The sequence below is a fragment of the Scyliorhinus torazame genome, chromosome 21 (assembly GCF_047496885.1).
Source record: "Scyliorhinus torazame isolate Kashiwa2021f chromosome 21, sScyTor2.1, whole genome shotgun sequence".
Taxonomy (NCBI): domain Eukaryota; kingdom Metazoa; phylum Chordata; class Chondrichthyes; order Carcharhiniformes; family Scyliorhinidae; genus Scyliorhinus; species Scyliorhinus torazame.
In genome coordinates, this window is record NC_092727.1 from 10,537,591 (window position 1) to 10,551,865 (window position 14,275).

Consider the following 14,275-nt stretch of genomic DNA (forward strand, 5'->3'; position numbering starts at 1 on the left):
AGGAGGAAGATTCTCCCTTGGGTGATACCTCTTATACTGAAAAGGGCTTTGCGCTCTTTTGGGCGGGCCTTGAACTTGGCCTCAACTAATTGGGTCTTTCTCAATCAGTTGTATCGATTTTCCTCCAATAGAGGGGTGGCTCCTGATCGCTGGGCGTGTCCTGGTGACTGTCAATCTGCTTTGTCTTAGCCTCTTCTGGCGTCGGGGAGTCTGTCCTCACATTGTGTATCTAAATGTTTCCCTTTTGTCCCCGGAGATGGCTCATTAGTATGTAGATCGTTTGGTAGTTTCTGTCCTGTTTGAGCGTTTAAGGTTCTAATCAACAGACAGAGCTTGCACCTGCTTGTTTCTTAGCATTGTCTAATTTTCCCTGCATTCTTTGCGGGTGTCCATTTTGTAATCGGGACGTGGCCATCCCAGATGCCTACACTCCCTCCTTGTGATCCTCAACGCGAAGCGTGAAGGATCACATTACTATGGCGTCTTCATCCTCTGATCCCCGGGGCACCCATGCTTAGGCTCTACACTGTCCTATCCTATGCGACACAATTTTACCTAAACCATTTTAAATTCATTCATTATCATAAAATGCTACGGGGCACTATGACATTATTACATGCATTACAGAAAAATAAAAAACTGGAACCTCTAACTATTCTCAATAAACTATCCTCATTCAAACAATCAAAAATACAAACAATCCAAAAATAATCTATACATCTTAACCTGTACAAATTAGCAGCACACAAATTTCTCTGGCCTGGCAGTCAGACACAGAGGTTTACATCTCTTTATTCCATAGAATACATTAAACAAAATGGATGCTCTTTAATCCATGCCTCTGGGGGTGGAGTTGAAGCCGTGTCTGAGGACGGGCTGGAGTGGTTGGGGGAGGGTAGTAATATGTCATCTGTGGGCGGGGCGTGATCGTCTGCTGCTGCGAGCAGGATGTGGTGTGTGTGGTTATTCTGTGAGCCATAAGCCTTGAGCTGGTTTATATGAAACCACGCAGACTTACCATTGTGATAGGTTATTTTGTATACTGAGGGGCTGACTTTGTCCGAAATGGAGTATGGTCTGGAAAATTTTGGGGAGAGGAATGAACTGGGGTTGTAAAGGGAAAGCATAACTTGTTGCCCTACTGTAAATTCAGTGGCGTGTACTGTTTTGTCGAAACAGGCCTTGCTCTGTTTCTTCCTGGTTCCAAGTCTCACTGCTGCGGCGAGTTGGGCTGCCTTTATGTTCTGTACTAGTTGTGTGACCGCATTTTCATGTGTGAGGGCTGTAACTGCGGGGCTGGCCAAATCCAGTCCGAGTAAATACTCAGTGCCTTTCATGGGGCGTCCGGTCATGAGGGTGTGAGGGGTGTAACCTGTGGATGTGGATACCGTGTTTCTTAAAAACATCAAAGCAAATGGGAGTACTGAATCCCAGGTGCTGTTATTTTGCTGTACCATTTTCCTGAGGGTGGCTTTCAATGTCCTATTCATTCGTTCTACAATACCACTTGACTGGGGGTGGTATGCAATATGGAACTTTTGTCTAATGCCGAAGATCATGAGGACGTTCTTCATTACACGTCCGGTGAAATGGGAGGCTTGGTCAAACTCTATACTGCATGGGAGGCCCCATCTTGTAAAGATGTGGGGCGTCATTCTCCGATCCCCCAGCGGGTCGGAGAATGGCCGTCAGCCGCCGTGAATCCCGCCCCCGCCGGTTGCCGAAGTCTCTGGTACCAGACATTCGGCAGGGGCGGGAATCTGGCCGCGCCGGTTGGCGGGCCCCCCCCCGCTCGATTCTCCGGCCCAGTTGGGCTGAAGTCCCGCCGAGAAATTGCCTGTCCCGCCGGCGTAAATTAAAGTAGGTATTTACCGGCGGGACCAGGCGGCGTGGGTGGGCTCCGGGGTCCTGGGGGGGCACGGAGCGATCTGGCCCCGGGGGGTGCCCCCACGGTGGCCTGGCCCGCAATCGGGGCCCACCGATCCGCGGGCGGGCCTGTGCCGTGGGGGCACTCTTTCCCTTCCGCCTCCGCCACGGTCTCTACCATGGCGGAGGCGGAAGAGACTCCCTCCACTGCGCATGCGCAGGAAACTGTCAGCGGCCGCTGACGCTCCCGCGCATGCGCCGCCCCGACCTGTCATTTCCGCGCCAGCTGGTGGGGCAACAAAGGCCGTTTCCGCCAGCTGGCGGGGCGGAAATCCCTCTGGCGCCGGCCTAGCCCCTCAATGTTGGGGCTCGGCCCCCAAAGATGCGGAGCATTCCGCACCTTTGGGGCGGCGCGATGCCCGTCTGATTGGCGCCGTTTTGGGTGCCAGTTGGCGGACATCGCGCCGTTTGGGGAGAATTTTGCCCGTGGTGTGTCAATATTTTAGCCGTTGCCTTGGCCGTATTAGTTCTTGACGGAAATGCTTCCACCCATTTTGTGAAGGTGTCTATGACCATCAACACATACTTGTAACCATTTCTGCACGGGGGTAGGGGTCCTGTATAATCTATCTGGAGATTTGTCCAGGGTCCATTAACGGGGCGGGTATGGCTGAGTTGAGCCTTTTTCGCATATCTGTCCGGATTGTTCTGGGCACAGATTAAACAATTCTCTACGTAGTGCATGACATCGATTTTAAAATCAGGCCACCATCAAAGCGGTCTGAGGTGAGCTAGGGTGGGTTCAATTCCTTGGTGTCCATGATTGTCATGGAACTGACAAATGATTTGTTTCCTGACCTGGCTGGGAACTATATAAAGGCCATCCTTTAAAATCGTTGTGTGTGGTGATTGCGTTTTAAAACTTATCATACGGGGCTGGGAAGGTTCCCTTTAAAACTTCCTATGTTTCTTGTCCTCTTTCTGCGCCTTCGCTAAATCCTGAATGTAGGTCTGTGAGACCTGAACTGCGTGTACTGGGGTGCTTTTGGGGAGGGGGGGGGTTCAAAAAATATCCTTGCCTGGAGCCTGCATTCGCTAGGGTGTCTGCTTTAACGTTTCCAGGGGGGGAAGGACGGTGATGACCGCGAACCTTAATTATTCCGTATTTCCTTTCCTTCGCCGTCTCTAAGATATGGCGGAGTAATGGGACTGAGGGTAGGGGTTTACCGTCAGTGGAAACAAATCCTCTTGTTTCCCAGAGTGGTATGAACTCTGTCAAACTATTGCAGACATACAAGCTGTCTGAGTAGATGTCTGCTGGGGTCGGGAACGAGTCTGGGTGGTCTACAATATATGCAATCGCTGCCAGCTCTGCTGCCTGCGAGCCTAAGTGTCCTGGCAACATCAAGGAAATTTCATCTAGGGCGCATCCCTGCGCGTCCTCTACATATATACCGCACCGGTAATTCTCTCTCCGTTTAACACTGTGGATGAGCCATCCACATATATCTTCAGGGGTGCGCACGTGTCTGTGGGCTGGGGTCTCTGGGGTGTACTACCTGTTTTCTTGGGGGGTGTTTTGGGAATAAATGGGCCTGTGTTCTGTTTAGTGGTGATGATCTCACATTCATGAGGGGTGCCTGCATACTGCAAATTATCGGCAAGGAAGGTGTGGGTCTTGGTTCTCTTTACCGTGATGTCCCGTCCCTGTAAAAGAAGGGTCCAACGGGCTGCACAGATTTGGCTGACTGTGCCATCTTTAAGTCGGCCGTCTAACAGTAGCTGTGTCGGTGTGTGTTCTGTGAGGATGGTGATGGGGTTGAGTCCTGTAATATAGGCGAACTATTGCACGGCCCAAAAAGCTGCGAGCAGGTGCCTTTCACAGGCAGAGAATCCTTGCTCTACGGGGTCTAACATGCGTGAGGCGTATGCTATGGGGCGTAACTGGTCGTGGCGTTCCTGGAGGAGCACGGCCGAAAGGGTTCGGTCGGTGATTGCTACCTCGATAGCGTATGGGGAATGTTGGTCTGGGACCTGTAGTGCGGGGGCTGTGCTGAATGCTCTTTTTAAAGCATCCACGGCGTCTGTATGCTGTGGAAGCCATTCCCAAAGTGTCTGCTTCTTGAGAAGTTCGGAAAGGGGCGCTGCTTTAGTGGCGAAACCGTCAATATGCTTTCGGCAGTAACCAACTAGTCCTAAAAATGACTGGAGGGATGAGACATTGTGGGGAAGGGGCAATTTGACGATCGAGTCAATTATCTTGTGCTCGATCTCGCGTTTACCATGAGTGATCACTGTTCCTCAGTAAATCACTTTTTCTTTCAGAATTTGGGCCTTCTTGGGGTTGACGTTACAACCAATTTCTTTTAGGAGTGCTAGGAGTTCGGCGAGAAGCGAAATGTGCTCTCCCTTTGTGTCTGTCTGTAGTAACAAGTCGTCTACATACTGGACCAGACAATCGGGGCGGGAAACATTTGCTAAACCATTTGCCAGCTGTCGGTGGAAAATGGAGGGGGAGTTGTGGAAGCCTTGTGGAAGGCACGTCCTCCTGTATTGTTGCCCTTGGAATGTAATAGCGAATTTGTACTGGCACGCTTTAGCCAATGGAATGGACCAGAAGGAATGGACCAGAAGCCATTACTAATGTCCAAAACCGAAATCTTTTTTGACTGGAGTCCCTGTTTGAGCATGGTCTCTGAACCCGTGGCTATGGTGGGGGCTGCTGCTGGGGTTACTTTGTTCAGTTCCCAGTAATCAATGGTCAGTCGCCATGATCCATCCGGTTTACTGACGGGCCAAATCGGTGCGTTGTTTGTGGAGGCTACTGATCTGAGTACACCTTGATCCAACAAACTCTCTATTACTTTGGAGATTTCTCCCTCTGCTTCCTGGGGAAATCCGTACTGCTTCTGGGGTTTAGGGTCGAGACCTGTAACGTTCACAAAACCAGCAAAACTGCCACAGTCGTGCTTGTGCTGTGCAAATGCTGCTTTGTGTTCCTGCAGGACTGCCCTAACCTGTTTGTCTGCCTAATGGCTCGAGGGTCGAACCAGAAGTCTCCTACTGAGCTAATCCTGTTTACGTATTCTCCTACTGTGAGCGTGGCGGGGGCTCGTGCTGCCTTTGCCATTTTCCAAACACACTTGTTAACTGGATCAAAAGAAAGGTTATGGGAGCTCATGAAATCGATCCCAAGGATATGTTCTGGTGTCTGGGGCAGATCAAGTAAAACTACGGGGTGCTTGGTTGCGATGTTCCTATCTGTATTGCTATAGGGGCTATGATGTGTCCCTGTTGTAAATGGCCTATAAAGCCGCTGAGTGTAATGGTGTCTGTTGTGGGCCACATGTCTCGCTGGAACATCGTGGAGGAATTGAGTGTGGTGCGGGACCCTCCTGTGTCCCAAAGAAATTCTACGGGTTGTCCCCGAACTTTGCCTGCAACTACCGGTCTACCGGACTTGTCCCAAAGGGTGTCGCAAACCCAAGTTGGGGAGCCGTCAGTCGGTGCCGTTCGTGTCTGCATTCTCTAAACGGCACTAATGCTATGGATCGGCTTTGCCCTATACCTGTTTAGGGTGCCTGTCTGTTGGTTTCTCTGCTGCTTCTGGGGCGCGTTGCACTCTTGTGCAAAGTGTCCTAGCTGTCCACAATTATAACATTCCTGAGCTTTGGGCAGGGGTTGGCTGTTCCTGCCCTCATTTACCGATGCGGGGTTCTGGGGTGCTTTAACTGGGTTCATCTCTGCCTGCTCTTCATCGGGTGTTATAAATGCGGTTTTACCTGCAATTGATTGCTCCCAAGCGCGGGACAATCTCTTCAAAACCCATATTTCATTGTGGGCCTCATCTGAGGGGTCATAATTTGCGCAAGCTTTTCGTCCTGCTTCTGTGGCGTGGGAGACTACAATTCGGGTCCATTTGGCCATATTATCTGGGGACAAATGGGCGCGGGCTAACTCTCCAAAAACTGCGGTAAAGTGAATCCACAAACGTCCAGCAAATGCTGTGGGGTGCTCTGTCTTCTTTTGCCTACACTTATTTAGGCCTTCTACGGGGTCTCCTCTGTTAAAGCCGATCGCATCAAGGATCGCTGTGTGCATCTCTTGGAGTGTGCCTCCTCCTACTTTCTGTGGGTCGGGAAGGGCTGCTACGACTGAAGGGTCGAGGCTTAAAACTGTGAGCTTCACTTGCTCCTTTTCGTCCAGGCCGTACATGGTAGCCTGTTGTCTGACTTTTGCTAAAAGTTGGTGGGGGTCGGATGTGGGAAAGAACGATGTAATTTTTCCACACACGTCCCGTAATCGGGTCACGGTTAACGGGGTTGTGTAAAGGAAATCTGCTTCTCCTTCTCCTGCTGCCCTGCGGTGTGTGGTTACAGGGTTCATGGGGGTGTGTTCTGCCTGTTCGGTTGGGGGTTGGGGCGCTTTCCTTTTCTGGGGTTTTTCCTGTGTACATGTCCCATGTACGTATCTATGGGCGGTCTCGTTCAATTCCTGCCAGTCGGGGCCGTTTTCTTGATCTAATTGGGGTCCGAATGTACTCTGAAAGCCATTTTGCACGGACAGCAGAGATTGCAATTCTGCAATTTGCTTCTGGCACTTTGCATGGAGCTCTGCCTTTGTTCCATTGTGGAAGTATGGAGGCTCGTAGTGCTGCGTTTAAATCATTGCACTGTTTCTGCAATTTCTCAACTTGCTGTTCTGTTTCTTGTCTTACCAAGACCTCACGTTGCGTGTCCTGGTAGGCCTTATCATATTGTGTCTGAAAACTGTTCAAATGCGCGAGACAAGACTGATGTGCCCACTTGGCATCATCCACGTCTCTGTCCCTTGCTGCTAACTGCTCTTTCAGATCTCGATTCTCTTTCTCTACCTCACTCACGTCTACCTCACTACTTCTGTCTCTCTCCTCTATCTCTCTACGGAGCGTCCTAACGACCTCCTCTGTGCCTCGCAATTGTGCCAAACAGGACACGATTGCCATCGGCTTGCGAGCTTTTCCAAAGTTCTTCTTGTGGATCTCTGACAGGTTCTCCCACCAAGTATGTCCTATACTCCCGGGTCCTGTTTCCTCATTATCACAGAATTCACTCCAAAGGGGCCATCCTTTCCCTTTGAGATATTTCCTGATCTCTTCTTCCCAAATGGGACATTGTCCTACTCTACTGGTCGATGCGACCTCGAATTCCTGGGGGTTCATAAGACGTTCCATTGCCTTCATTGCCATCCTCTCTACTAGGATCTCTACCGAATTTGGAACAGTGGGTGATAAAGCGGTGATGTAAACACGGGTACGGCTTACGCTAGTTTCTGGCCTACAAAACTCCCAACAGTTTTAAGCAACAAAATCTCTCAAGTTTACCTTATATCCCTGTTAGTACACATGCATTAACACACTTCCAAATCTCAGAGGCTTGATCAGTACTGTTTTGACGCTTGTGGTTTTTCTCAATAGAGGCGTGGTACCCTGATCGCTGGGCATGTCCTGGTGACTGTCAGTCTGCTTTGTCTTAGCTTCTTCTAGCACCAGGGAGTCTGTCCTAACATTGTGTATCTAAATGTTTCCCTTTTGTCCCCGGAGATGGCTCATTAGTATGTAGATTGTTTGGTAGTTTCTGTCCTGTCTGAGAGTTTAAGATTCTAATCAACAGACAGAGCTTGCACCTGCTTGTTTCTTAGCATTGTCCAATTTTCCCTGCATTCATTGCGGGTGTCCATTTTGTAATCGGGACATGGCCATCCCAGATGGCTACAGGGGTGGGAGGAGGTGGTGTCATATTTTTAACATCCCATCTGAGAGACAGCACCTCTGACAGTGTAGCATTTCTACACTACAGCGCTGGAGATTCAACCGAGATTTTGTGCTTGATTCTCTGAAGGGAGACATGAACCCACTCCAAGGGCTACTCACTGAGCCACAGAAGGTAACCAGTGGGTAACCAGCACAATTGCACAGGACTGATAAGTGAGTTATACTCTCCAGACACCTCTGGGCACCTCCAGACATATCCAGACACCTACGGACACCTCAAGACACATCCATACACCTCTAGACACCTACGGACACATCCAGACACATCCAGATACCTCCAGACACATCCAGACGCCTCTGGACACATCCGGACACCTCCGGACACATCCAGACACCTCCGGACACATCCAGACGCCTCTGGACACATCCAGACATCTCCGGACACATACAGACACCTCCGGACACATACAGACACATACGGACACATCCAGACACCTCCAGACACCCCAGTGAAGGGACAACCAATTGCAACAACCAATTAATTTGCCAATTTTTCCACAATCATACATTTTTTATCAGATGAATTGGTAGTATTTAAGATCATTGCCCAGTGAAATAACGGGCCCCCAAATAGAGATTTTCACAGGAGTCCCGCAAGGCAAATATTTCTCAGTGAAATATGAAGCAGGACAGACTCTTATCACAGTATCCCAGTCGACATTAATTCAATGACCCAAGATAACCTCAGATTACTAGCTGTTCAATGTTGGTCAGATGTCGTTAAGATGAAATGGTTGTCAAATTTGCATTTATTGATCTTCGCTGCAATCTGAAAATAATTAATGTGCGTGATGCACATTGAAACATTTGGACGTGAGGATATGCTGTATGAAATCTGACTTTGTTATGCATACTGCTTTGCCAGTAGTTTACTTCTGTGGGGTCAAGTAGCATTGGATCCACTCTGACTTCCATTAATGTGCCAAACGTGTTCTCCTGGTGCAGGCTTCCTTGGCCAGGAAAGCCTACCAGCAATTACCCATTTCCTCCAATCATATTGCCTTTTGAAAGCCATGATTGAATCTGCCTCACACTCACAAGCAGTACATTCTCGGTCCTCATCACTCGCTGTGTGAAAACACTTTCATCCATTACAGCTTTTGTTCTTTTGCCGATCAACTTAAATGTGTCCTTTTGTTCCCGACCCTTCTGTCAATGGGGACAGTTCCCCACTCAACCAATAGCGCTCATGAATATGAACACCTTTATCCAACCTCCTCTCACGAGGGCCTTTCCGTCTCCCAGGAAAACAACCCCAGCTTCTCCAATCTATCCACGTAAATGAAGTCCCTCCTCCTGGATCAAATCTAATTGTAAATTTGCACAGATCTGACGGAATGATGCAAACCTGTAGCTCCAAATCTTTTCGAAATCATTGTCCTGTCCATTAGTGACTTCAACGAATCCTTGTATGTAATTGGGTCCAATCTCGCTTATACTGATTACACTGGAATTCTGGTACCTGTAGAATAAATCAGAACTGTTTGGTTTGACGTTTCATCTTCTGGAGTTTATTTAATCTCTGTCCACTTAAAATAGAGTGGCACGGTGGCACAGTGGTTAGCACTGCTGTATCACAGCGCCAGGGACCCGGGTTCAATTCCGGCCTCGGGTGACTGTCGTGCAGAGTCTGCACATTCTCCCAATGCCTGCGTGGGTTTCCTCCGGGTGCTCCGATTTCCTCCCACAGTCCAAAGATGTGCAGGTTAGGTGGGTTGGCCATGCTAAGTTGTCTCTTAGTGTCCAAAAGGTTCGGTGAGGTTTTGGGGTTAGGGCGGGGCGGTGGGACGAGGCAGGGTGCTCCCTCAGAGGGCCGGTGTAGACTCGATGGACCAAATGGCCTCCTTCTGCACTGTATGATATGATTATGATCAGCAACTACAGCAGTTTGCCAAAGCCACAAACACTAAAAATAACAACCCCAACAACACCTGATAATCACTCCACATGTGGCACTTGGGGCAGAAGCTGCCCCCTCACAATTTAGTCTCTTCTACCATCAGCTGAAGCTACCTCATCGCCAATGGGTTTGATTTGCTGCAGACTCATCATCTTACAGCCGACCCATCAACATTGCTGTTTCTCACCCTCACGCTGTGCTTTGAGTGCCACACTTTGTACGGAGCACAATCAACTGTCCTCTATGATTCGAACCTTTGTTAACTATATAATTTTTGACAAGTGGGACGGAAGTTTACGGATCGGTCCGTGTTTAACATCGGAAGTGTCTGCTGTGGGATTGGGAGTGTGACGAGAAGCAACTGCAATCGCTTCTCAGTCAGCCGCTAAATAAACCACAATGTCACACTTTGCCGGCTCGTAAAGCTGGAGCGTTGCAGGCTGTCCTCAGTCCCTAAAATAAGATCAAAATACAGCAGATGCTGGAAATCTGAAATAAAGACAGAGAATGCTGGGTGTGACGTAGGGCATTGCAGGTATCATGAACGGAGGTGGGAAGGGGCTGGACAAGGGAAGCGAGAATGGAGTCAGGATAGGAAGAATTGAGTCCTGTGGGGCAGGAACAGGCTGATATGATGGGTCTGCCAGGGCCGTCCTATTGGTAGATTTTGGGGAGGTAGAAGGAGATCTATCGAAAATGTTATGTTTTTATGTCTTTGATGACTGCTGGCACCTCTCTTGTCATTTAAACATCTTTGTGATCGCCATTAAATCTTGCTAATGTACCACGTCAATTAAACCATTTAACTCTGCATATTGCACACCGCAATTGTGCATTATGCACCAATTTATATTTGTGTAGCTCCTTAAACATAGTTACATTTCTCAAGGTGCTTCACCGTAGCATTATAAAGCAACATTAGACACTGAGCCTCAGGAAGACATATCAGGGCAGGTGACCACAACAATTTGGTTAAGGAGGCAAGTTTTAAGAAGCATTGTCAAGGATGAAAGGGAGGTATCGAAGCATTAAGGTAGGAAATTCTTGAGCTTCGGGACCAGCTACCATATTAAAATGATTAAAATTGGGGTCAAGAGTTAGAGGAGTGCAAATACCTCAGAGGTTTATGGGGCTTGAGGAGATCAGAGAGATAGGGCGTGGAAGGAAATTGAGGGCAAGAATGAGAATTTTCAAATCAATATTTAAAAAAAAAATTTAAAGTAACCAATTCATTTTTTTTTTCAATTAAGGGGCAATTTAGTGTGACTAATCCACCTACCCTGCACATCTTTGTGTTGTGGGGGAGCGACCCACGCAGACGCGGGGAGAATGTGCAAACTCTACATGGGCAGTGATCCGTGGCCGAGATCGGACCCGGGTCCTCGACGCCGTGAGGCAGCAGTGCTAACCACTGCGCCACCATGCCGCCAGAATTTTCAAATCAAGGCGTTGTTGTGTTTGGTCCCTTGTACTTTATGATGATTATGATAAACACTTTGATCTGCCCAAACCAAGATTCCTTTATTGTGTCTCGTGCGGTAGGGTGACAATCTGATACAGAGCACGTTATCATGGAGTCTTGCTGCTCCTCTGGAACTTACACCTTGTGCTGACCAATTACATGTACGTCTTATTACCCTCTCAATCTTGTTCTGCAGATGGCTGGATGAACCTTTCTTTATATACCAATCCCAGGTCACATGACCTTGGTGTTGAGACCACATGGTGTGTCTGTACCGCCACCTGCTGGTTGGAGGTCTCATACCATCCAACTATGATATGGCCTGTAGGTGTCTCACCACAGGCATTGCCAGTGTAGGTCCAGTGTAAATCAGTAAACGGAGGGGTGATAGGGGATAAGGACTTGGTGCAAGTTAGGACATGGACAGCAGAGTTTTGGTGAAGTTTATAGAGAGGGTGCAATGTGAGAGACCAGCCTAAAGTTCTTTAGAATACTCAAGTCTTGTGGTAACAAAAGCATAGATGATCATCTGAAACAGTGGCTAAGTCGAGTGGTAGTACACAGGTGAACAAAGGTGATCATTGTCAGTGTGTGGACACAGTGGTTAGCACTGCTACCTTATAGCATCAGGGATCCGGGTTTGATTCTGGCCTTGGTGGAGTTTGCACTTTCTCCCCGTGTCTGCGTGGGTTTTCTCCGGGGGCTTTGGTTTCCTCCCACAGTCCAAAGATGCGCAGCTTGGTGGAGTTACAGGTATAGGGCGGGGGGGTGAGCCTGGGTAGTGTGCCCTTTCGGAGGATCAATGCACATTCAATGGGCCGAATGGTCTCCTTTTGCACCATAGGCATTCTATGTGGTTGAATAAGTTCCTGCTATTCAGTATTCTGTGCAGACCATTCATGCTGGACATGACCTGTTTATGATTCTCTTGAGTCTGTTTATTAATCCTTTATTTAATAATTTCCCAAGTATACTGTTCGTAACGTACCACAAATTCTTAATTATTCTGCTTATAACACTCTGCAGGCTGAATATCATCCTGTAAAGACATGGCAGATTATTCTCCTCCACTTAGCACTCTGTAATGGGCTGGATTAGCACAGTGGGCTAAACAGCTGGCTTGTAATGCAGAACAAGGCCAGCAGCGCGGGTTCAATTCCCGTACCGGCCTCCCCGAACAGGCGGCGGAATGTGGCGACTAGGGGCTTTTCACAGTAACTTCATTGAAGCCTACTTGTGACAATAAGCGATTCTTATTATTATGTTGACAGGAGTCAATTGGAAATATAAACTAAGCGAGGTTAAAAACCTGTTAAATTGGGTCCTGATGGAAGCTGACGCTGTTAAGACTCTGTTTGACCCTTACAGCTTCATTGTTGTGATGTTCTTTGCTTTCTGGCTGAGGAAGGCTACGAAGTGTAGTGTCTCACAAATAACATCAAGCTATGTGTTGAACAAAGCCAATTTATTAACACGACAACTAAATAGATTCGACTTGCTGACTAAGATATAAAAGACTGCAGATAAACTAAAACTGTGATTCTAACTACAGAGCTTCTGAAAACATGACTACTCTCTCTCCCGCCTAATCACCTACTCTCCGAATCAAGGGTATCACGTGATCCACGTGTATGCGCTTGATCACCATCTGGTGGTTGGATGCAGTTACAGTAAATTGTGAACCCTTCATTATCCTGGCATATTGTCACAATTGTGGTATGGAGCCTGGATGTGGGGCAGGGACCCCCCAGTATTGGGAGTTCTTGGGACTTTCAGAGGAACCTGTGGACCTGTAGCAGTTTGTCTGATCAGCCTTGTTGTATCTCCACCAGGGGTGTGGAGGGGATAGCAAGAGTTTAAAATGTTCTTATTGCACAGCAATATACCAAGCGAACATAGCATACTTGATGTGTCCCATGTATCTGCAAATCAGTTTAGCCAGCGATGCGTTCCACTTCTCATCACACACAGGAAGCCATACTCGCCAGGATTGGTGATGTATCTCCAGCAAAGCGTTCTCAGTGTTAATTCTGAAAGACACTGAATACAAATCATTGATAATCAAAGCAAATGTCTCTGTGCGCTGCCAATAGATTCCTGTTGATATAGATTGCTGTATTTCATCATTACATCCAAGAGGAATATTGAAAGTACTATCTCAGGAGAAGGCTTGCCCCAAGAACAAACTCACCCCAGGAGCAGAGTAACTCCAGGAGTGGACAAGCACCCGGTGCAGGCTAACACCAGGAGTAGATTAAATCCAGGATCAAACCAACACCAGAGCAAACTCACCCCAGGAGCAGATTAAATCCAGACGCCAGGGGCAAACTAACACCGGGAGTAGAGTAACTCGAGGAATAGAGCAACTCGAGGTGCAGAATAACTCGAGTGCTGTTTAAATGTCAGCTGCTTTTAACCATTCAAATACAGAAAGAGAATCACTTGCTGAAATGTTGACAGTTAACAGGGCTAAAAAGAACTGTCTCCAGTCGAGTAAAGCTTCATTTTGGGTGGAATTTTCCAAAATAATGGCCAAGTATCATTTTCTGTGTGAAGACCGGTATGACTCTCACCGGATCCGGCGGCACAATCCAGATCGCAATCTTTAATCACTTTGAAATATTTTTTCAAAAGGTGCAAAGCGTCTGATTTGCCCACCCCAGGGACCATCATAGTCAAGTTAGGAGAATGGCAGCTAAGAGACCCATTCCCAGATATTCAGAGGGGCCCTGACTTGATTGCTGGATGTCGCGGAGGAGAGGAGGGCCACAATTTACCCACGGATGGGCAGGAGACTCCCCCAGCAAAGGTCACCCACCCTGCCGGGGAGACGGTGGGGCACTGCCAGTCAGTGCCAGCAGCCTGATCAAGAAGACAGGGGTTCAATGTAGAAGAAATTGAATGACCTTCTAAGATCTGCAAGGGTGAGTGTTCCCTGTCTACCCCGGCGCTCCACCCTCCGCCAATCCCCGGAATGTCACCTGGAACCCACACGCTGCCACCTGGCAGGTTTCCAGCACTTGACCTCCCTCCAGAATCCTCAATCCCTTCTCATCAGAACATCTCCCTGCTCAGGTGCAGTGCCCAGACATGCCAATTGTCATCGATCTCTGACCCACCAGGCATTTGGCTCACATCATTCCCTTTTGGGTCCCTGCACGAGACGATAGCCCACAAACATAGCGAGGGAGAGAAGACGGGTGGTGCAGTGCTCGAACTGAGGACCTTGACTCCT

The 14,275-nt window shown here is 48.4% G+C and overlaps 1 protein-coding gene across 5 annotated transcripts in view; it reads right to left on the reverse strand.

Annotated features, from left to right (window-relative positions):
* The window catches only part of LOC140398161 (transmembrane protease serine 5-like), a 52,629-nt gene that overhangs the window by 15,134 nt on the left and 23,220 nt on the right, over window positions 1–14,275 (reverse strand). For all 5 annotated transcript variants that reach the window (XM_072486498.1, XM_072486496.1, XM_072486499.1 and 2 more), the window contains 2 exons: window positions 12,945–13,080; window positions 9,027–9,140 (listed from right to left, as the gene is read on the reverse strand). In XM_072486498.1, the coding sequence (XP_072342599.1) occupies window positions 9,027–9,140; window positions 12,945–13,080 (250 nt within the window). The remainder of the gene's footprint in view (window positions 1–9,026; window positions 9,141–12,944; window positions 13,081–14,275) is intronic.